General features: G+C 39.9%; 1 protein-coding gene across 1 annotated transcript in view; it reads right to left on the reverse strand.

Annotated features, from left to right (window-relative positions):
• Window positions 1-893: 893 nt before the first annotated feature.
• GCLC (glutamate-cysteine ligase catalytic subunit) overlaps window positions 894-24,230 on the reverse strand; it is a 36,858-nt gene continuing 13,521 nt past the window's right edge. The window contains exons 2-16 of the mRNA XM_054280187.1: window positions 23,391-23,503; window positions 22,499-22,681; window positions 19,803-19,916; window positions 19,014-19,072; window positions 18,786-18,922; window positions 13,078-13,152; window positions 12,105-12,221; window positions 11,137-11,275; window positions 10,486-10,598; window positions 9,729-9,821; window positions 8,905-9,009; window positions 6,744-6,825; window positions 6,544-6,647; window positions 6,331-6,451; window positions 894-2,606 (exon numbers count right to left, since the gene is read on the reverse strand). Of these exons, the coding sequence (XP_054136162.1) occupies window positions 2,401-2,606; window positions 6,331-6,451; window positions 6,544-6,647; window positions 6,744-6,825; window positions 8,905-9,009; window positions 9,729-9,821; window positions 10,486-10,598; window positions 11,137-11,275; window positions 12,105-12,221; window positions 13,078-13,152; window positions 18,786-18,922; window positions 19,014-19,072; window positions 19,803-19,916; window positions 22,499-22,681; window positions 23,391-23,503 (1,761 nt within the window). The 3' untranslated portion in view covers window positions 894-2,400. The remainder of the gene's footprint in view (window positions 2,607-6,330; window positions 6,452-6,543; window positions 6,648-6,743; window positions 6,826-8,904; window positions 9,010-9,728; window positions 9,822-10,485; window positions 10,599-11,136; window positions 11,276-12,104; window positions 12,222-13,077; window positions 13,153-18,785; window positions 18,923-19,013; window positions 19,073-19,802; window positions 19,917-22,498; window positions 22,682-23,390; window positions 23,504-24,230) is intronic.

The raw sequence follows: 24,230 nt of genomic DNA on the forward strand, positions 1-24,230 counted from the left end.
TCTTTGGGCAAGGAATCAATCACAATTCACCTCAAGTGCTGATACTTCTTCCCCTCCCTTTGCTCACATGACTGATGGAAAGGTCATTATTTCCACTATAGCGTTTCATGACTGCAGAACCAAAAGTTCCTGTATGCATAGCCCAAAGGAGTTTCTCATGCTCTCTTCAAAAGGCCAGCCAGGGCTTGAGGCTTGGACTAGGGTTTGCTTCTCTACCTCAGAGTGGGCACAGATAGAACAGAGCCACCTCTAAGTTGTATTCAAAGACAGTGGCAAAGCTTGCCCCCTGTCCCTGCAGCAACTCTGGTTTGCACTGACAGCCTTTAGCACACCATAAAGAACAGGCTGGATCACATCCCTGAACTCTTCATCTAGTGAGTGTACAATGCTTAGACATGCAAGCAAACCTTAACTTCTACAAGTTTAAGGTAACTCTGACTGCAAACATGCATGTCTTAAAAAACAGAAGCAGCTCTGTGTTTGATCTCACCCATCCCTTCTGGAAACATGCACACAAGAAATCAGGAGGGAAATTTCCAGCCACAACTTTTTAGGCATTGTGACAAAATGTTCTCTATCTTACAGGACACATAGCTGGCCAGAGGGATGCTTCAATGTCAACTGAAAGGGAATAAGGACATGTATTGAAGCAGTACCAGCAGAAAAACATTCCAACTATTTTTAAGGGTTTTCCAAGCATAGTGGCTCATGCTGTGCAATCAGACAGATGCTACAGTTTTAACAATAGCAAGGACTTCTTTGCTGTAGGAGTGTCAGACCATTTGTCTGAGTCCTGAGCAGCTCCACTGTGAACAAAGTAAGTCTGGTTTGTACCTGCCAGGTATGCAACTCCTCCTTTTTGAATCTAAAAATGTGGGTTCAAGTCATGCAAGTGACCAACAAATACTGCAAATTTTATTTTTATTTCCTTGTTACAGAAACTAAATTAGCATATGCCTACATCTTAATTAAAACAAATTCACCACTGCAGAGAAAAAGTATTCTTTTTATTCTCTAAAGCACACCCGTGAACACAGAATGAAGTGTAATTCAGTACATAAAAGCTTCTTGGTGTACCTCTCACTGCAGTTTCTCCATTAGTTCTTTTAAAAAAATCATTAGATCTTAGGGATTTTAATATGCTTCCATAAGCTTTGCATCTTCTACCCCTAATGCAATTCACTTTTAGAAATCAGTTAAGAAGCTAAATCAAAAAGGCCCCATAACTTTGCTTTATTTACAGATGCAATGGCTGAATTGAAATAGATTACAGTCACTCCCAGCACCAGCTTCCAATTCAAAGGATTAGTGCATTCCAAAATTTCTCTTTCAACTGTTTTCTAGAGGGGATTAAATTGTCCATAACTACAGCTATGTAGGTAATCCCAGCCACCTACATGAATTACCTTAGAGAAAATAAACGTGCTGACAAAAATATTTATAATTAACAAAATGACAAAATGAGAAACTCAACCTTCAGGAAGAATGGACAGAAGTTTGGTTTTGTGCTGCACTCATTGCTGACTATGGGAGCAGCAGCAGCAGTGTGGGAGAAGAGCAGTTAAGCAGGCTGGAGTCCAGAGCAGGTGTCTCTGGTTCCTCTGTGAGGAGGTCTGCATGTCCAGCTCTCATTTCCTCCTTCCTTTCCACACATCTCCCGTTATTACTTTTTGGTGAAATCATCGGGCAGATTTTCTGAACTGAGACAGCATGCAGCTTATTTCAGAGGGGAAGAAAATAACTGCATCTGCAGGCAGGCTGACTTGCATTATCTGAATAAAGACAGATCTGCTCCTCTGAGTTTTACAGTTTACAAATGGATGAAGGTCTTGTGGCAACTGAGAAACTACTGTAAGATTAACAGCTCGGATGCACGTATATTTGTCTGTTCTTACATACTTTCAAAACCCAATGGAAGGAAGAAGTATCTGCGATTCAGGTAGATCCAGAAGGATTTTTTTTCTTACACAATAAGGTAAATTACTTAGCACATTCCAGGTTAAAAAAATTACAGTAAACATTCAGTAACTGGAATGCATATAATATACAAGTACCATTACATTTACAAAGCTGTTCATGACAATTTTTCTTTCTATATTAAGCATAAAAAAGTTACAAGCTAATTCACAATAACCTTAGTTACAATGTTATTAAAATACATTGATGTTAATCATAAAAATATTTTACTATTTACATGTATATTGTATAAACCTTAACAATAAGAATATGCCTATTTTAGGATGCCTTAAATGAATATTTAGGCAGATTGGTCCATTTTATAGTGCAGTATCCCTGTTTTGGTCTTCACACCATGAAACTGTACCAGATTCACAGTATCTTTGCTAGTGCTTTGCTAAAAGGCTTAATCTTTTTATTATTTAAGAAGCATTAATTCATTCATTACAAAGAGTCAGTTTTATTTCCACTTTGTTTCTTATTAAATCCTACCCCCAGTAGTTCAGGACACTCTGCCTGGCCTTGAGCAATCTGGTTGCATTTCCACATAAGGCTGTAATTAATTTCATCAGTTATCACACTGTCTTGCTTGTAGTCTGGATGCTGTGCGATGAATTCCCTCATCCATCGAGCCACTGTCATTAACTCTCCTGTGGGCAAGAGCAATTAAATTTCACACTTTATACATCTAATTTAGCAGTAGAACACCTAGAGTTCTGTGCACTATATACACAATTACTGAGTAGCCCATGCTTTCATGAGAAACACATTCCTCTACTTTTTGGTTTTCAAATATGGCTAAATGGCAGGCACAATTAAGCTTGACTTTTCCCTGATGGTCTAAATGACACTTATCTGGTGCAGTTTTCCAGCATTCAGATGTTCCAATGACACAATGCAGAGAGAAGTAGAACCTGAACTAGAACAGGTGCTACCAACAGACTGTACAGCAAAAGCTCTTAAACATTTAATTTAACAGAGAATCTGGCTGAGATGAATCAACAGACACCTCTGCACTACTACATTTATATAGAATAAGTTTGCAGTTGATCCATCCAACTGACCTGCTAGTTTTGGTCAGTCAACCCTGGCTTATTATTCTTCCTCTGGCAGCTACTCTAGCAAAAAACAGGCTGGTTCCCAATTATACCAACTTCTGGTTTGTACACAGTGCCTCTGCTTCACTGCACAGTTCTTGGGTTGGTCAGCAGGTACCTAAGGGTCCCCAGCACCTCTGTAAAAGGTCACTGAACGACACACACCACTTGCAGGAGACTGGCAGCCCCATGAAGCTGCAGCTGGGGGCTGGCTGGACACCGGGGTCCAGGCTGCTGAATCTTGCTCCTGAATGCAGCACATGCAAGCAAACCTTAACTAATACAAGTTTAAGGTAATTCTGACTGTTTTAAGACATTAAGATGGGCTGATGGGATGCTCAAAGAGCCCAGAAAAACTTTCATGGCTAGCTACCAAAACATCACCTTCACTGTGAGAGTGGGAAGAGTCAATGGCTTCCACTACAGAAGTCTTCGGTTTAAGAATATTATAATAAAGCAAGAGGAATCAAGTTAGAGAAAGCATGAAGGAACACACAAGTAAAAAGTAAAAAGAATCCAACACTAAAAATATCCTAGCAGTGGTTTTGAACAGATGTACATGAAGACAAATCAGAAAAACTGCAGAAAGTACCGGAAAGAAAAGCAGAATGAAAAAGGTTACTAGAAATCAAAATGTGCTTCCAAAAACCAGAAATAATGTTTTCAAGGAATGAGGCCAGAGTTTACACTTCTACATAAGAGGGCAGGAAAAAAATTACTCAAGAGGCTTTACTTATTGAAGGCACTAAAACTCAACATGCAAACTTTCTGACACCAAAGAGAAGCAGGGAGCCTGCAAGAAAGCCAGTGGAGGCAGGAGCTGAGTAGAGTGAAGCTCAGGAACAGACAGGTTTGCAGTGCAGCTCAGGAACAGACAGGTTTGCAGTGCAAGCAGGAGTGCAGCTCAGGAACAGACAGGTTTGCAGTGCAGCTCAGGAACAGACAGGTTTGCAGTGCAAGCAGGAGTGCAGCTCAGGAACAGACAGGTTTGCAGTGCAGCTCAGGAACAGACAGGTTTGCAGTGCAAGCCGTGCAGGCGCAGCGCTGCAGGAGCAGGCAGGGTCCAGCACGGCAACACGGACCCCTAGTGGCCAGGCAGCCCGGCACTCCCTATCCCGGCCCCGCCGCACCCTGCACACCTGCACTGGGAGCACAGCCTGCAGCTCTCAGGAGTGCCACGCTGTGCCAGTACAGTATGGCACCACTGACTGCCAAAAGGTGTGAGACACTTTCCAGCAAGGAGGGGCAAAGGGAGTTGTACGTGCAGGAGCAACAATATACTGGAGAGGTCCACACAATTATGAATGCTGATGACAAGTGAGTAGATAAACATGATCCTACAACACAGGAACTAGAAGGTGTATCATGGAATAACTGTGAAGAGCATTTAAATGAGAAAAACTAGAGAATTAATTTTTTCAAAAAGCATACCACAGAACTGTGTAATTTCTTATTATATGACTTTAGGGGGAGCCAAAGTGTAACTGCTTCAAGAAAGGTAAGGCAAAGATCATGGAAAGCACATCTGTGAAGGCTCATCAAGCTCTGTGATTACTGCACTGCAGGCAGCCAGGAGAGCACAGCAGGACAAGGACCACTCGATGCTGCTACCTCAGTACTGCTTGCATTAATAACTGGTGGTGGTCAGAGCTGCTGCCTGCCTAGCAATCTGTAGTCTCACTGAGTGGTGGCAATCACACACCAGCGATACAGAGGCCAGGAGGGTAAGACCTGCTGTGCTGCAGGAGAGGAGGTGACTGAGGCTCAAATGAATTATGCCAGGGCAAGGTTACAGCCACAGCAGCTAAGGTGTCAGTGATCTTAATTCATGAGTGCTGTGTGCTTTCTCACCATTTGAGAAATCTGAAAAATGGCCACTCTTTGTGGATGTGACTCATACTAAACAGGCTGTGGATAAGGAACATTTGATTTAAGATCAAGAGTAAACTGGAATAATCCAAAGCTCACAGCTGAGAAACACTGTGGCACAGTAATACAATACCTAATGCTTTTTTATTCTGTGAATTCTAGTTCTTAAGAAGCTTCATTTAAAAGTAATTTCAGTTTGTAAGACCTGAACTATAAACCCTACACTCTTATCTACCTCACGCTCACAGCTTTTAGGTCTGTAAATACAGGAGCTGACTTTTGCAATGACTGCAACTTTGCACCAGGCAGCAAAGCTTTTCTTTGGTGGGGAACACCTGCAGCTGGTCACTAGGCCTTAGGGAAAAGGCCTGCTACAGTTATGGATTCCTTATTTTCTCAAGACCATTTTTCTGAAGGAAAAAACCCCAAACAACAAACAAGGGAATGTTTAAAAACATGTTACCGTTCTGAAGAACTGTTAATGTAGTGAATTACCAGATAAGACAAAATCCTGATTTCCACCTCAGCTTTGGAAAGGTCTTTACCTAGAAGCTTCTACAGCAATTTTCAGGAATTAAAGAGGAATGCAGCACTTTAGTTTAAAACTTGGGGCGGGGGGGAGGCCTAAGAGAAAAACATTCTTGACTTAGGAGGCTAAAATTAAGCATCTAGTTAAATTTTCATCAATGCAGTTATACGAGTGATTTACACAAAAAAAGTTAAAAAGTTGACACAGACTGAGCTAAGCACACAGTTCTGAATTAAGTTTAGCCTGCATCTTTTACTTATTATACTGCTGCATTTTATGAAGATACATAAACAGTCATTATACACCTGTCTTGAAAAACATTGCAACGTGGGAATGACTGTGGAAGAGCCTGCTCTGCTTCCCCTTGAAGGAGTTCTGCTGCTAGCAGAAGGACCTTCTTATCAGTGAGCTAAAGTCTAGGTCCCATGGTCTAGCAGACCTGAGTTTACACTTATGAATGCTTTGGAGTCACACCAGTAATCTCAGGCAAGCTACAGACCCAGCCTCAAATACTCTTACAACACTCAAGTGACAGGGAAAGTGGACTAGTGTATGTGTAAACTACTACAAAGTGGACAGACAATACAGTGGCAAAACAGCAGTAAATGGTGTTGAAAAGCAAAATCGAGGACTGGGTACGTACTATCCTCTAAACCATGATTGTTACTCTATCAGTTACTCTGAATTTAAGTTCTAAAATGGATCACTAAACACTACAGATCAAAAATAGACAGGACAAGATTTAAGCTAGAGAACACACTCGAGTCCTTTGCTCTAATGATTTAACAGCTAACAAGACATCCACAGGTCCCATCAGTCTTATCCAATTGAAAGTAGAAAAACGCCAAGAAAGTCAATACCCAAAAATATCAAACATACCAGAGGCTCTCTTTTTTATTAGCTTCAGGTAGTTTAGGATGCTGCATCTTGTATCCACATCCACTTCCATGTTTTCAAGATAGGAATTCAAAATTGGGATCAAACCTGGAAAGACTCCTTCCTGTGTAAGAGAACAGAATCAGCATAAAACACACTCAGTCTGGTTTCTGGGAGAGTAGAATAGGAAGTGTTCCAGGTAGAAGAGGCTATTACCTTCCCATTGATAATTGTGTCGATGCTCATTAAGGTGTACTCTTCTGCATCAGTGCTTGTCCCATTCTGTGCAGAGCCACATCCATCCAAAACAACATTTCCACCTTCATGTGTGACAAAGGGAAAGGAAAAAAATGGTAAAAAAGGCAAGACGTGCTAAACATCCACAACAATGTTAGTCAGATTACTTGATGTGATACCTTTGCAGATATCTTTTCTGAAGTAAAACATTCCCTGTCGTACAGCATCTCTTTTCTGGGCCACCTTCATGTTTTCATCCACCTGGCAAAAAAGAAATATTTCAGAGATCTGTGCTGTGATACTTTAGAAAAGTAAGATTCTACCAAAACGTCACATTTGTGTTTCATAAGTTGAAATATCTACTATATTTCTTACTACTTCATCACACAAGGTCAAGCTGTGAAGCTAAATTTTATTTCATTCTTCAGTGTCCAGAACAAACCCACCAATAGATGACATTTTATGAAACTGGGTCTCCAGCAGAATAGGTAATGGTATTGTGTTAGAACATGCTATGCTAATTTCAGTTTGGATGAAAACATATGAACAGTTACAATTAACAGGTTATATCCCTTCTGGCAGACTTCTTTGCATATTTAGATGCAATTTAAATAAGTACGGAAGAAGAAAATTTCAATTTCCCTAGCCATAATTTCCTGCTTTTATTAACAAAATCACCGCTGTCTTTAGAAGAATTATGATTGTATTAAACAAATGTTCAGAAACAGCATTCAAGTAAGTTTGTATAGAATTGTATCTATTCCATTCCAAACTTGTTAGGTATTTAAACTTAGATTGCCAGCAAAAAAAGTTCTAAATTTCAGGCTTCTCAAAAGTCCCCAAAACTACGTTTGCTCTGCAAATGGCATAAGCATTGCTCTGTCTTTCTGGATGGAAGATTTTGTCCAAGTTCTTTGGTAATTAACATCATACAGCTTTTGGACATTAGCTTTACCATCCTGTCTTCAGAAAAAGGGATATTTCTCTGAATTCTTTGTCTGATATTTAACTAAAGGCTATGCAAAAGCTTCACTTACTTCTTACCTTCCACACCTTTGTTTTCAATTCACTTTATATTATGAAACCTATTTACACAACAGGTTGTTTTGAGAGTTTGAAAGAACTCCAGTCCCAGCTGATGAGTGTTCAACCACATTCAATCAGACAGCCAAGATTAGTGTGAGATTAGCCCCATAACCCCCTATTATTTTATGTGAAAGAGGCAGGCTTACCAATGGTTGTGCAATTCTGTGTTGCATTACCTGCCAAATTGCTTGGCAAGCTTAAGCAATTTTAAGCCCCCCAGCCCTGCAATTCTGTTCAGGTTCTTTCAGCACCTGATCTCTTATTCACTCTTAACTGGTAGTTAAAATTTTTGTGCTTTTGAGACACTCAAATAACAATGTTATTATGCAATCTAACTGCTAAACTGCTGCATTATTCATGGAGTCTGAACTCCCTGACATCTCCTTTTAGAAGTCATATCAAATCATACCATGTATGAATGGTATGATTACTGTAAATTTATTACTTCAATATTTTTCTCCATTTTAATTAAAAAAACTCTATGAAAAGCCACAGGATACTGTGGTTATGCAGGATTTTCCAGTATAGTGTCAAAAACCTTCTGCCCCACAAGATCTTTTTTAAAGCTACCTATAACATCACAGGAATATCCATCTAAAAAGACATTTTTTGGTCAAGTGCCTCAGAAAAAGGACATGCAAGGACAGTTTCACACAAAACAATTCAGCAATTGTGAGGGCAAGATTAAAGAAAAAAGTACATTTTGCATGGCTTGTCTGTCTAAAGGCAAGCCACAGCTGTGACCAGAATCAGCAGTGTTTGTTTCCATTCAAATACTATGTAACACTAAGCATGCTGAACTCCCCCCTTCCCTCCCCACTACCTACAAACAAAACACAGAATAAGAGCATGAGACACAGGCAACATTAATGTTAAATAACTCTAAAGTTTTCATTTTGAGTTCCACATATTTCTCCCCTGCACGTAAAATGGGGGAAACATACCCTTTCCCAGCCTCCAAACAGCCTTGTGACAATGCTATTTCTCAACATTTCTGCAGCAGTTCAGTGCTAGGCATCACAGAAATTCCTACAGCATTTGTCTATGTTTAATTCCATGAGACAGCAGTAAAATATTTGTTTAATATTGTAGAGTTTAAATTAATCCAAAGTACTGGTACAGATGAAAACTGACTGGAAGATAGAAATGAACTGTTCTGTAAGTGGACAAGTATTATTTCCTAGCTTGCAGGGGATAAAAATCAGACTTGATGCCTTACATTTAGCTCTAACAGATCTGATCTTTCACACCTACCTTGGACAAAGGAATGAGAAAATCCAGTTTATATGACAGAATCACTCTGGTTAGCAATACCACAAACACAACATAAGCAGAGTTTTCAAAGTCTGTTAACTGGACCTAGACAGGAAAGGAGCAGAGATTCAATTACTTTGGGGGGAGCACACCCATGCAAGGCCAGTGAGGACAGTTTGACTCGGAGCTCATGCTGGCACTCGAGCTCACACACGCTGCCCTCGCCGAGGGCTGACCCCCACACACAACCACCAGCACTGACTTCCAGCGCACAAAGCACGCACAGGCTGCAACAAACTCAACCCTGCAATTCCATGCAAAGCACACTTGTGTTTCAAAAGACTAATAACCTGCACCTTCAGGCTCTCTAATTACAGAAGTATAGTAGCATTTAAATTTCCACTCTAAAAGGATTAAATTCAGAGAGCTTAGAAACAGACTACTATAGAATAAAAGGACTTTGTGAAAAAAAACACAACTGTGACAGTGGAATTGTTCAGCACCAGGAAATGTACTAGAGAAATACAGTCTCTAGAAGCTAAATGGGGCTTTGTTTGCTGCTGCTTTAATACAAGCCTAATTCCTTTCCCCATCACCCCAAATCCATTAGCATGCGTTGATGTACTGCAGTGGATTCTCCTGTCAGTTACATTCCCACAGTCCATGTCTGATTAAATACTGCTGTCCACTTCACTTGCATCCAGCAAATCAAAGGGGAGAAAACACAGCACAAGTAACAGGAGTTTGATACTGGATGGCAGAATGCCTGGTACTTTTCCACTTAAAAGGAAACGTGCTCTTGTACATACTGATGTCTTCCTTACCTCCATAGGTCTGAATTCCACTCTCCATCCAATATCTGAATTTGGAGGTGGTGGCTTAAACCTCATTGTCTGCCAGTTTGTAGACTGAATATTCTGCAAAGCACATGAAATAATCTGTCACAATCAAGATGCACATCATTCTATAATATAATTGAAGAAAAATAAGCAGATAACCAGAGTCCTAGTGTCTTCTGTGGAACAGTGTAGCAGGTTGGAGAAGTGGTTCCAAAGTAAGTGCTGTAATTTCCTAAAGCCCACAGTACAACTACCCAACCTAGGAGCAAACATGTTGTACTTTCTCATGCTGTTTTGGTTGAGTATTATGCACAAGATACTAAGGGACTGGCATGCAGCTGACTTTACTTTTTCATGAGGAGCTGACACATCCTGAACTAAAAAGGCCTAATATTACCACAGCTATTATATCATAAAGCTGTAAAAGAGAGATTTCTACATAAATAAAAAACAAACCAGGTTTCAGGAAGCCTTAAAAATTGACAGTTCCCCTTCACATTTATATACATAGCTATAATTTAGGCCCTTCATATTTTATTTAGTTTAAAGTATAAGCCATCACCTTCTAAATAAAAGATAAAATGAATAAATGAATGTGCTTATAACTGCAAAGTCATATGCTAAAAAAACTACCTGAAGTGAAACAATTCTTAGCTAATACAGCCATCCTCCAATTCACTATTATGAAGATAAGCAATTATATATATATATATTTATTAAATTCCTCTAAATTAGACATAACCTCAAAATGGTCGGATTCATTTGCATCATCTAGATGTATTTTCTCCTCAAACAAAGTCAATGGGTCTCGAATGAACAAGTGTGCAATATGCTGTGCCAAAAGGTGGTCAATACCTACAAAATGAAAATTCAAACAAACAATTCATACACATCAAAACAGGCTCTAGAAATATTTTTTAAACAATTTTTTTAACAAGACTGAAAGCATCTAACACTGAAGTGCTACCTCAGCCCACCACATCCTGTTAAAGTGATGACTTCAGGAAGGAAGGAAATTATTAAAAACAGCAAAAACCCCCGAACCAAACAGATTCTTGTTTGGAAATGGCAGCTGAGTATTGGTGTGGCTGCTATTCTTCCTGTTTTCTGATGCATTCTGTGCCATGTTTCCTAAAGCAGTTTGGCTTTCTCCACAAAAATAAACCATTAATTCCAGCTTGAGAAACTCAGTTTGATGTATTAGGGACAGTTTCTGTTACAAATTAATCCTTTGTAAAAAACTCTCAAGACCACTCTGCACAGATACTCCCTGAGTAGGAAATCACTCTGAGGGCTGCACAATGTTTGTAACAAACAACAACAAAAACCACAAAATATCCCCACATACTGCAAACATAATTCTTAACCTGCTCATAATGAAGCAAACACTTACCTTCCTTTATTAGGTGCTCGTAGATATCTTTGTCTATTGTCAAATCAATGTCATTGTATTTCTCACCACATTCAGATAGATAACTGTCTATGGAATCATATCTGGATTTACTGATTCTATAATGGTTGTTCTTCAGTGGCTATATAATTTAAGAATACAATATTTTAACATCTTGTTAACAATGTTACCTAAGTTTTGCTCACTAATGACACTTGAGAATTACTATCCTATTTAAAAAACCCTACAACTTCAATTAAAATTATTAAAAGCACGAGTCTTAAATAGGCTCAATATAAAGTGATTCTGGAATTATGACTATTTTGTTTGCAGACATATATATCTGAGCAAAAAATCAGTAATCACACATTTACTAGAATTCTCTAGATGTAGAAATGTTTTTCTGATGTAGTATGACATTACCCCAAGCACCTGGAAAGCATTAAACAAATACCAACAGTTTCACTATGTGCACACTGTTAGAGATGCCCTTAAAATAGGTAGTTCAAGAAAATTAAATTAAATTAAATATATCAAGTAAATTTAAAAACTTATTAATTTTATGTAATTGTGTAAGTGCATTGAACGGAAATTCCTGCTTCGAGAAATTCTACAAGTTCTTATACCTGGCTCTCTTGATTTAGTTCTAGTTTATACTACTCAGCAGCATCCACTATTTAATCTAATGCAACTTTTGCCTTTTGGGCTCAAGCATAAATTAGCAAGTTTCCTCACTGGGGCCCTTTTCAGCTAGCTGTGGAAGACTGGGATTCCAGACCTAATTAAAAGTATGTATTTGTTAACACAACCTGACCAACCAAGGCGAGTGTTTACACCATCTCTCCTGTATTTACCACAAACACCATCACACTTCCTCACTAGGGATTCTGATGAGCACAAGCAGACTGTGATAATGAAGATTTAACTGTTTTGCCCCAAAGCCCCAGATGCCTAGGAGGAGCACGGCGTACCTCCAGCCCCCGCTCCTCGCGCGTTCGGTCATCCACAGAGGCGGAGATCACGCCCCAGCGACAGTCAATGTCAGACACGTAGCCTCGGTAAAATGGAGACGCAGCACTCAGCGCCATCTAAAATGGAACAGCTGACATCAAAACAAAGGACAGGCCAAGGAACCAGAAGCAAAGTACAACCCCACTGGAAAGGGATCCAGAAGGAGCTGAAGTATATATATTTCAGTTTGACATCCAGCCAAAGCCCGAATAACCAGAAATATCTCAACTGCTGCCTCCAAAAAACGCCTGGGTCAAGGGTTAGCATTCCTTAAAGTGGCTTCTTACACTCTCCAAATGTTTCACCTCTACAGATCAGCATTTCAGGAATGCAAAACTGACACTGGCAGAAGCACTTTTGAGACAAATCAGCAAGTATTCTGCTTGCTCACTTCCGAAGTTCATCTGGAAATTAATTTATTTTGTTTATTTTTGTTTGGCCAGGCACCTTAGTAACACAGATGGAACATACCTCACTCAGGGTAGGATCTTCTCATCATTCAGACCAGACAAATACTTTATAAGCAAATACATGCTTATAAAAGGGACAAATTTAAATTACTTAAGCTGAAATCCTCTGTAGCACCAGAGGGTTTTCAACACCAGTTGGAAAATTAAAAATTGTTTTAAGACCAAGCTTGCCTTGCTTTCATGAAATCTGCCCAAATCTATTTCTAAAACTATTTAACAAGAGTCTCACGCATGTGGGAGTGAGAGACGAGGGGAAGAAATAGACACAAGGGCCAAGAAGGAACAGATATTATCTGTTTTGTGGTGTCATTTGCACATTAAATAGTTAACACGACCCATGCGGCAACCTAGTCTTCTCCCAGACTATCCAATTTGTGAGCTTGCAATTTGGGTATTATTTTTTAAATATATAGTGATTTCTGCTATTAAGGAAGAGTTCATCTGACAGATGTCTATTACTCACCACAATGGGACAAATTGTAGCTAGCTGATCATAGAGATACCTTGCTTCAGAAATGCTGCAAGCCTGAAATGTTACCTGTTGGAAGACGTACAGTTGCTATCAAATTTCTATCATCATACAACAAGCACAGTCCTCCTAGATTTAAAATCAACTATATAATAAAATTATTAATATACTAAAAATTTTAGGGTTTTTTGTTTGGTTTTGTGTGGGTTTTCCCCCTAAGTCTTGGACACATTTCTGCCCAACCTATCAATAGCGTTTATATTACAAGCTTCTTTCCATGTCATTTCCATATTCATTCAGACCATAACGCTTCTATGGTGAGGCTGAATATACAAACACTTGCCAGAATCAAAGAAAACTGAGTTAACATCTAGAATACACATGGGTGAGTAATGCACCTTCAGGAAGTAAGCCAGGAACCTACTTAGAACAACAGTCAGACTCTATTGTAGATTTAACATTTGTTTTATGTGACGCTAATCCTGTTTTAAAGAACATTTCAAGATGCCTTTGATCCTGAAAAACTGTGGAGAAAAAAAAAGAGTATCTGTGTGTCTACTGTAACTTTAATTAAAAAAAAAAAGTCCAGCTTTTTCTGTATTAGAGGCTAGAACCCAGCAAAAAAATAGAAAAGAAATATTATTTGCAGAAGGCATTAATGCTTTGGAAGTCCTACCACAGGTAGGAACAGGTAACTCCTTTGTAATATTTTGGTGAAATTTACTCAGAGCACATCAAACAAAAGACACATTTCTAGTAGCAGACCTTACCCTCTAGACTTTGTAAACCAACACTTTATGAATTTAAAAAATGCACAGAGTGATCAGTCTCAAAACTCCCTTTGTCTTAGCAGTTTATGTATTCACAGATCAGAAGAAAACAGATGGGAATGTACACCTGTACTATCATAACATTATACAAGAGGCTTCAGCTCTAAACCAACAGCTCTGCTTGCTGTCCTGAAGAATTCCAGTTGTACACAGGCTTTCCTCTTCCAAGTATAGTAATTAGAATGACACACAAAACACTGATTTTCTTCTCAGCTTGCCACTAAACCAAACTGCACCTCAAGTAAGACTAAAAAATAACCCAACCAACAAATCCCTCCAAAACTCCTGAGTTCACTGGACAGATTTTTTGGGGGGTGTTGATGATGGTGCTATAGGGAAAATATGGGATTTGTTTGTGTTTGTCTTTTAAAATCTTCATCCAATATTCATTAAAATATCCCAAATTAGAAAACAGCTGTGCTGTGGAGAAAATATTCCTTCTGTGTCTATCCTCCAAGTGGCTTGTTTTGTTTTTTCAGAAAAAAAAACCCCAAGCAAACAAACAAAAACCCAGGTGGTTAAAAGACAAGATTAAGTATTATCTTGCAGAAAAGCAGCTAAGTATGATTTCTCATCATTAATTTTGGACATTCAGCACTAGGGAGCCAGCCTTGGAGTGGGGGTGGGTGCACAGGACACCTACACTCTTCCCCAGACACTGATATTTGCCTCCCTTTTCCTTTTATGTTTATTCCAAACCACATTAAATCTGAGATTCAACATGGTTTCTAGGCAAATGTCCCACTAGGGAGGAAAAGGGCATGGCTGTCTTCTCCAGAAGGGCTCATGCTCTGCCAGTGCAGGCCATCCCAGCCCAAGCTCATCAGGACATTATTTTTACCTCTGGAAATGCATCAAACCAAGTTGTAGCTTGGTGTGCAGTACAAAAAAAATAGAACAAAAACCAAACCAACAAGACCACCACCCCAAACACGAAAGGAAGTACATATCCTACAAACTACCTTGCAAAAATAGGTGGGCAATACAGGTTTTCTTCTAGTCAGTTATCAGGAATTATCAGTTGATAGAGAAGCAGCTGCCAGCCTTTTCATTCTCCCTTTGATGATAGCAGGACTACCAAATTTGAATTTGGCCACTTATTACCAGAATGTAATAATAAAGTGCAGCAGTATGCAATAGTAAAATAGTGCTCCTTTAATAATGTTTTAAAAATTCATACAATGACTGAGTAAGGCTAGATTTCTTTTCTTAGTCTTAAACAAGAGAGATAGTATGAAACAAACCATGGCAAACTAACACCTTGTAAAACCACACAGTATTACATACACTTTACTATCTCATCAGACTCACCCTAATTTGCCCTAGTGGCAAGAAACCATATGTAGCACCTGTCAAGAACTTTTATTTGTACAGCTTTTCAAAGTTTCTCAAGGGGAGTGATTTTTATGAGGTTTTCTGTCCTTTCTATGAAACAAGAAGAGCTTAGATGATTTCCTTTAATCCTATAGAGAGTTAGCACCAGCCTCTTCCTAGCTCTGCTCCAAAACTGTGTTGGCAACAGGCACATTTTATCAAGAGTCAAATACACCATGATTACCTAAGGTGGTAGTGCCCAGCATCAGAGAAACATTTAAAGCAAACAGAAAAGGATTAAAGCACTCTTAACATTCAGCACCTGGATTTAAAGGGAAGATACTGTAAGACAATGTCTCGGGAATACTGTAAGGAATATCTTGGGCATATTACTAAAAAACATAGAAAGTGGGCATGTTCAAATGAGAGAAAACAGAATCAAGAACATCTTCCAGCACACAGTCAGAGAACATGGATTTGGTAGATTTGTGGTACAAGCAGTAAGAAGACAACTCCTTAGCAGATAGCTAAAAATATTTAAGAATGAGAAACTTTATATAGCATGATGTTTGTAAATGAAATAAAATTATACAAAAGCAGAAAGCTACTTATTTTTTAAAATATTCTTACAACCTCTTGCCACTCCCTGCTTTTGCTGTTCTAAGGGTGCAGAAGAAGGAAAACACCCAAATGAGTAACTGAAAAACCTCTCCCATTTGTACAAGACCGCTCAGTTTCCATCGTCACAGTGTCCTTTGGTCATGTCTAAAAGATGAGCAGAGTAGAGGATGACCTTTCACACTCAAAGTGCTGGAGTTTCAGGAGCAGGTGCTTGATCAAATGAGGCTTGACCAGTTCAAGAAACTCTCTCAGCAAGTCATCCAGTTATGTTTGAATATTAACAGAAAAAAACCCCATACAGCAAGTGAATAAACCTGGTGTATTGGACTGGCTCTGGCTGGATGCCAGATATCCACTAAAGCCATTTAATCACTCTCCTCTTTTGCTGGACAGGGAAGAAAAAGCGTAACAGAAGGCTTAAGGATCAAGGTAATGCCAGGGAGAGAAGACAGAATCAGTTAGATTGGCAAAGATCTCTGAGATCACCGAGTCCAGCCTATGGCTGAACACCACCTGGCCAGCTAGACCATGGCACTGAGTGCACATCCAGTATTACCTTAAACACCTCCAGGTACAGTGACTCCACCACCTCCCTGGGCAGCTCATTCCAATATCCAATCACCCCTTCTGTGAAGAATTTCTTCCTGATGTCCAATCTGAACCTCCCTAGGTGCAGCTTGAAGCCATTTCCTCTTGTTCTGGTGCTGGTTGCCTGAGAGAAGAAGCTGATCCCAACCTTGCTACAGCCTCCTTTCAGGCACTTGTAGACAGTGGTAAGGTCTCCCCTGAGCCTCCTCCTCTCCAGGCTAAACAGCCCCAGCTCCCTCAGCTGCTCCTCACAGCCCTTGTGCTCCAGACCCTGCCCCAGCCCCACTGCCCTTCCCTGGACTCACTCCAGCCCCTCAGTGTCTTTCTCACAGTGAGGGGCCCAGAGCTGGACCCAGCACTGGAGGTGTGGCCCCAGCAGTGCTGAGCACAGGGGGACAATCCCTGCCCTGCTCCTGCTGGCCACACTATTGCTGATATGGGCCAGGATGGCACTGCCCTTCCTGGCCACCTGGGCACACACTGGCTCACAATCAGCTGGATGTCAACCAGCACCCCCAGGTCCTCTTCCATCAGGCAGTTTTCCAGCCACTTGTCCCCAGCTTGCAGATCTGCATGGACTTGTGGTGGCCAAAGTGCAGGACCCAGCACTTCCTCCTACTGAACCACCTACAACTGGCCTTGTCCCATTGATCCAGCCTGTCCAGGTCCCTCTGCAGAGTCTTCCTACCCTCCAGCAGATCAACACTGACACAACTTGGTGTGATGCAGCTCATTGACCAGTTACTGTCATAGGAAAAACAGCTTAACTTGGGGAAATTAATTGAATTCAGAACAAGTCAAATCAGAGTAGAGCAATCAGAAATATAAACTAAATCTTAAAATTCACTTCACTCCCATATTATCTACTTCTTCCCCTCCCAGCAGTGCAGAGAATGAGGAATGAGGGCTGTGGTCAGTTTGCCACACATTGTCTCTCCTGCTCCTTTCCCCTCACACTCTTGCTTCAGTGTGGGGTCCTTTCCCTGGGACAGTCCTCCAATGAACGTGTTCACTGCTCCAACATGAGTCTTTGTCCTGGCATCAGCTGGGATAATTACTTTTGTTCCTAGTGGCTGGGTACAGTTCTGTGTTCTAGATTCAGTATGGAAATAATGCTGATAACACTCTGATGTTTTAGTTCTTGCTGAGTAGGGCTTATTCTAACTTCAGGACTTCTCAGTTTCCCATGCTCTGCCAGTGAGCAGCTGCACAAGAAGCCAAGAAGGAGCACAGCTGGGACCTGAACTGGCCAAAGGCATAGCCCATCCCGTACCATATGGCATCATGCTCAATACATAAACTGGGGAGTTGGCTGAGAGGGGCCAATTGCTGCTTGGGGACAGACTGAGCATTTGTCTGCAGGCTGTGAGCAACTGTTCTGCTGAGCATCACTTTCTTCTCAAGTTTTATTCCCTCTCCTCTTCTCTTCATTACCACTGTCATTATTTTTTATTTCATTTAAATTATTATGCTGGTTTTATCTTGACCCACAAGTCTTGTTCTGATTTGCCCCTCATCCCACCAGGGCCAAGGGGGTATATGTGTGTATGGAGGGAGTAATGGCATGGTACTTATTTGCTGTCTGGGGTTAAAGCACAGCAGCCCCTCTCATGGGCTACACTTAATTAACTGCTCCAGCATGGGTCCCTTTCACAGGTCCAGTCTTTCAGGAACTGAGTGCTCCAGCACAGGTACTCCATGGGGTGACAGGTCCTGCCTCCTTCATGCATCCACCTGTTTTGGTGTGGGGTCCTCCAGGGGCTGCAGGTGGATCTCTGCTCCAACACCAACCTCCTGCCTTACCATGATCTTCTCTGCATGCTCCAGGGGAATCTCAGCTCTGTCACCTTGAACACCTCCTCCCCCTGCTTCTTCACTGACCTTGGTGCCTGCAGAGCTGTTCCTCTTACATACTCTCATTCCTGTCTTCACCTGCAGTGTCATTGCACAGTTTTCCCCCTCCTTCTTGCTGTATGTACCTCAGAGGTGCTACCACTGTCACTGGTGGGCTCAGCCTTGGCCAATGGTGGATCTGTCTTGGACCAGCTGGCATTGGCTCTGCTGGACATGGGAGAAGCTTCCTTCTTATAGGAGAAGCATCTTCTCAGAGCAGCCACCCCTGCAGCCCCTCTACTAGCAAAATCTGGCTACAAAACCCCAATATATTTGGATTTTAAGGCTAGAATACTAGATATACCACTTGCTCTTTTATCTCCCTTTTTGCCACACTGATGTGGCACACAATGCATCAGTTGAAGAAAGTGAAAGTAGACATAAGACAAATCTTAAAAAGGGAAGTGTTGAGAGAAGACAATGTGTAGTAACATCTTGAAAGCAGATGCACATTACCTGGAGGCAGCAGTTTCCCATTCCAAAACCCATAGCATCCATATATATGTAGTCTGGCTTAGCTGCCTTTGCTGCTTCTCCATCATCATAAGGAAATGTTTCAATGAAAGGTGATGGTGTGTTCTTATCTTTAAATACTGTGTGGAAAACACAGGCACTCAGTAACTCAGAGCATGAGACTAAACAATCACTTTGAAAAAGAACAAAGATAAGACTGAATTTACTCACTTGGTACATTTATCACAACCTTCTCTCCTCTTCGGTGTCGAATGTTTCTGGTCAGTGTACTACAACAAAAGAAAAAGTTTTTTGAATGATATGAAATTTTTTCTTTATGCAAATATTTTTGCACCTACTTTCTAAACAATTTTTAGGGTTTCGGAATGTCATTTGTTTTGAGCACTCTCCTTCAGGATGTTTCTTCTCCTGGTTTTAAGACAGACTGTAAAAGATACAACACTGAATTTTTCTTCAGTAAAGTCAGTCTTATTTTGATGGACTTCACAGTACTATTCTAACACACAGTAAGAGGCTACAGACCTGAAGAATACAAGGCCAAGTTAAAAGGTATGGTCAGTTTTAAAACACAATGACTTTCATTGGCTGAAGTCTCACTTTACAGTGAGAAGTACATTTCAGAGTAACTAGGGCAAGCTACTGGGTTCAGAGATGCCAGTGTGACATACCTTAGAAAGAGCTGGATTAACCATGATGGAAGCATTTAGGCACAGGACTTCAAACTGGAAACACTTTTGCAGGAGCAAAATCAACACTTTTTGCCCCACAACAGTGTGAACTATTATACAAAGTTCCTTTAACTTAACAATTAATTTTCTTAAGACATTTTGAAAAGAAAATACATGTCATCACAACCACTTCTGTCCAAGTCCTTCTGATATCTGCAGCAACCAGCCACAGTGCTCTCTATTCCAGTAATGTAAAGAATTTGCAGATATGTCTATGATATTTAGGTAGAGACAAAATATTTGATTTCTCAAATTTTCCAAATATTCTTACCTAAATCTAGGATGTTTATTGATGGCTTCATCTGGAAAAAAGAGCGATTTTGAAGCTCCTCCTTCTACTGGTGTTGGCATACAATCCGGCAGTGTAAACCCAGGACAGCCTAACCTATGTAACACAACAATGAGATCCAAGCTGTAATGAAAACAGACTGTGATTTTAGAACGGTCAGATGATCAGAGATTAGGATTCTAGTGGAGAGCCAGCCAACAACCACCTTCCACAGTAGTTAACACAGCCTTTTTTTTAAAAGAAACCCCACTAGTCTATCATTAGACAGCAAACAAGGACATGTCCAGTGTCTGAAGCAGGAAACTTCAGTACTATGTGGGGTACATATATATTTTAGTGTGTTAGTGCTTGTTATTAATATTGACATGCAGCTGCATTCTGTGCTTCAAAGTTTATCTTGAGGATATAGGCTGACTGCCAAAGAAAGTTATCCAGCCTTACTCTTAACCATCTACCCCTTTTAAAAGATACACTTAACCAACTCTGCAAGAATTAGAGGTAGCTTCAAGTGGTACACATGTCCTAAGTCTTATAACACTTCTAGAACACTGAAAACCTCTAGGAGATGAAAGTCATAAGCAAAGAAAAATTGCAGCTATTAAGGGTAAAATGCTGATAGATACACAAGCTAATCAGAATATGCCCCTCCCCTTTGGGAAACTCAATTTTAAGTTTCAGAGTCACCTGAAACAAGAATAAGCTCTCACTACAGCTGGGACAAAGGAACATTTGACAAGGCTGAGGTAAAGCAGCAGATTAGTTTCTCCATGTTGAACAGTAAAAAGGGCAAAGATCATGTTGAAAGGCTCTAGTATTTGGATAGTTAAAAAAAGTTAGCTGATAAAATTACAAACTACTCAAAATATCAGGAAACACACTTCTGAGATTATTATTTATGTTCAATATTGTTTCTTCTTCCTGGTTTCAGTAAGTTGTCCTGCAACTTGTAAAGCCAGCTTCATCACCTACCTAAGTGCTACACTGTAAACTGCATCCCTCCAGTCCCCAAGAAAGAAAACAAACTTTCTGGCCCAGCAGTGGTGGCTCACAAATTTATGAACTAGGGACACTTATTTAGTATCTAAGCTATAATTTTTTAATATTTAAGCATTTTCAAATAGTTCACTTTTAACTGAATTATTTTGATTTGAATAAGCTTACTTCTTTACCTTTCTTCTGTCAGCACTCTAATAAGATTTTTTTGTCTTTTCAATTGCACAGATTTTAATATACATGTGTACATGCCCAGATGCACACAGGCATACATACATGCTATTGTAGAGACAATGTGGCAAAAATCTTCAACCCTATGAAACCTCAGAAATACGTGTTAGCAAGACTGCAGTCAAACCAACATGGACTTGAATGGGAAGACAGCAAAAGGCAGAAATAATAAACTAAATTAGGCTACCCTAGGGAGAGCAATCTCTGAGGGATGAAAGTATGTTTGGAATGACCCATAAGTCACAAACAAACTACATTTCATTACTTACTGGCTTTCACTGAAGTCCAAAGTACTGCTCCTACAGTGATGTAAAAAGTATTTATCTGTATCTACAAAGGGATGAACAACTCCTCTCCCTGTATTCCCTGCATGACTGGGTCCAAAACATTTCTATGAAAAACTTATTAAATGACATAATGTACCTGTAAGGTTGCAGGGGAACCTGCAACTACTGATAACTACTTAACCACTGGACTTGAAATAAACTCTTATTACATATAGTATAACTCTAATAAAGGGAAAGTAAATTTTGTCAAAGAGTATTCTTAAAACAGCATTTGTGGGGCATTATGCAGATATTTTGGCACCACTGCTGCAAAGGCATATTTTGTATTGTTCCTCCTCTCAGCAAGAATTTTGGGCTATTGCATTCTGTATTACACATGAAACTAGTCAGTAAGGCCAGCTGCTTCTCTCCCACTGCAGAGCAACTTTTATACCATTATAATCATGACTATCCTCATTCACTTCACTGAGCAGGCTAGTTAGAACGAATGTAATAAATCTCTGTCTCGAATTGTATTTCAAAGGAATGTCACAAAATACAGTTTCTCCTAGATAATGAAGTTCATTCTAAATTTAATTTCTTCAAGAACTCCTTTACAACAATAAAAAGGATGAAATCTATCCTCTGTAAGGGTATTATTAACCCAGGAGAGATGCTCTCCTTTCTAGATTCAGTAAGTAGAGTATTGTGTAATAGAAGTACTAAGTGCAGGTGCCCTAAACTGCCAGAAGCTTCCATGTACTTTAGAGAAAAAGTAGTATTAAAAAAAGATCATGTTGGCCATGTTTTGCAGAACTGCTACTCATAAAGAACACAGTTTGCAAAATAGGTAAAGAGAAACCTTTTCTATATAATTTTCTGTATCAACTCAAGGTGGTAGACTACTCTTTACTTAAGAGTTAACACTTTAGGTTACAAATATTCAGCATTCTCTCCTAATACAAAATCATCACAGGTTAGAAGCAACCTAAAAATTTAAAAGATGGTTATTTCCTTGTCTCATTGCAATAAAAATTTTAGCAAACATGACTGGAACATAAAAGCCAAAGTACTTTAATCAAATAATATTTTCCCCTATTTATTGAACAGTTTAGCTGTATGCAATAAGGAGAAAAAGTGTATAAGGAGAACAGGAAACATGGCATTACACTTCAACAACCATGTCACCTTGGAAATGATGTCACTGTGCAAACAGCCTCATTTTCTTTGAGAACAGAAGCAGCTTCCTGCCGTCTTTTCCTCATGTTGTCTTGCACAGTGTTGAATTCAGACATGGTTCCCCCATACGGCTGTCCAGGTGTTCCTTCAATCATGTAACTTCCATATTCTGGTCTCCAGAGTGTTGGGTGACTGTAATGAAAGAAGAGCCACTGATTAATTATTTGTGAGAATTTCAGAAATTAATACCACTTGCAAGAAAAGTCTCCAAATATTTGTCAGAGGAACACAATGTACCTTCCAATGCACCTCACCATCAGGAAGTGGTGAAAAGAAAGCAAAGTGCACTTTGGCAGTAACAGTGCTGCTGTGTAGTACAATAAGCAGGATTTGCCTACACCAAATTGCAGCCACCCTTAGCATCTGTCTCAAGCTTTGTTTCTTGGGGTTTTAACCAGACCCAGAAAATACAGATCACTGTTGCTTTCCACAAGAGAGGACAGGGGAAAACTTCCCTGCCATTCTTACATATACACTTCTAGCCAAGAGATACAGGAGCAAGTACACATGCACTTTATGGGACATGGATTACTGCATGCACACAGACAAAAAATCAGAGCAAGACAAAACAAGCACCCAAACTGCAACTTCTGTGGGCTCACCATTGCATCTTCCTTTATTTCAAAGCATAGAAATTTCAAAGCAGAAAGTGCATGGACTGCCTGCAAGTGTGCTCAAAAGCTTTCACTTCCTGACCCTTAGATTTATTTGAAAATATCAGTATCTGTGGTTTACAGTTTTACCAACAGCAGACTTGAATGTGAAGCCAGGTTAACAAAATTTTGCACAGCATCGTAACAGGAGGATTAAAAAACCCAAGAAACTGGAAACAGCTACTCACTTGGGGTTTACCTTCTCCCCCTTGTCTTGCAGGGTTTGAAGAACTTCTTCACCACAGAGCAACAAACGCACTTTCTTATTTTCATGGTCAAATTTAACCAACATATATTCCACCTTGTAAATAATAAAAACAAAATAAACAATTATAAGTAAGGTTTTTTTCAGGCACAAACAAATTGGCATGCAATTTTAAGCATCAAGTGAATAAAAAGATATGTCACACTGAACTTTACAAAGGTTCAAAAACATTACTAACTACAAATGCAGTAAGCAGTACTGGCAAAGTTGGCTGCAGGCTTATTTAATCTTGAATAAAGACTTGAAATACCTTGAAATTTATTTCTCTCCATTTCTAACTAGAGACACTTCACTAAAAACATCCTAAATTTGTACTTGCCTCCACATTATTTCTAGACAGAATTAAATTCTAGAATTATTCAGAATTATTTCAGAATATTCATAATTATTTCTAGAAGGAACTAAAACTCCATGCAAGCTATATGCAACCCACAGACATTTCACTGTCATCCCATCAGTTACAGTCTCTGCTGCTGACAAAAAAAAACCCAAACAAGCAAAAAACCCCAAAGTTATTCTACAAGACATTCATTTACACCCATCACTTCTTGGAGCTACTAAAGACTAGCACAGAAAGCCCACAGCTGTTGGTGACAGCATCAGTCCTGTCATTGTGACACTCCAGCTCTTGGCACAGCACAGTGGTTTTCACCCCTGTTTGATTCAGCTTTGCTGCAACATTTTCTTCTCCTGCTGCCCAGCAGTGCACGTTGCCCGCAGAGCTCTCCCTGTCCCTGCTCCAAGCTGCAACCCACACGAGATG

Source organism: Melozone crissalis, unplaced genomic scaffold (assembly GCF_028551555.1).
Source record: "Melozone crissalis strain CALT ecotype California unplaced genomic scaffold, PUWL_Pcris_2 ptg000027l_1, whole genome shotgun sequence".
NCBI lineage: Eukaryota > Metazoa > Chordata > Aves > Passeriformes > Passerellidae > Melozone > Melozone crissalis.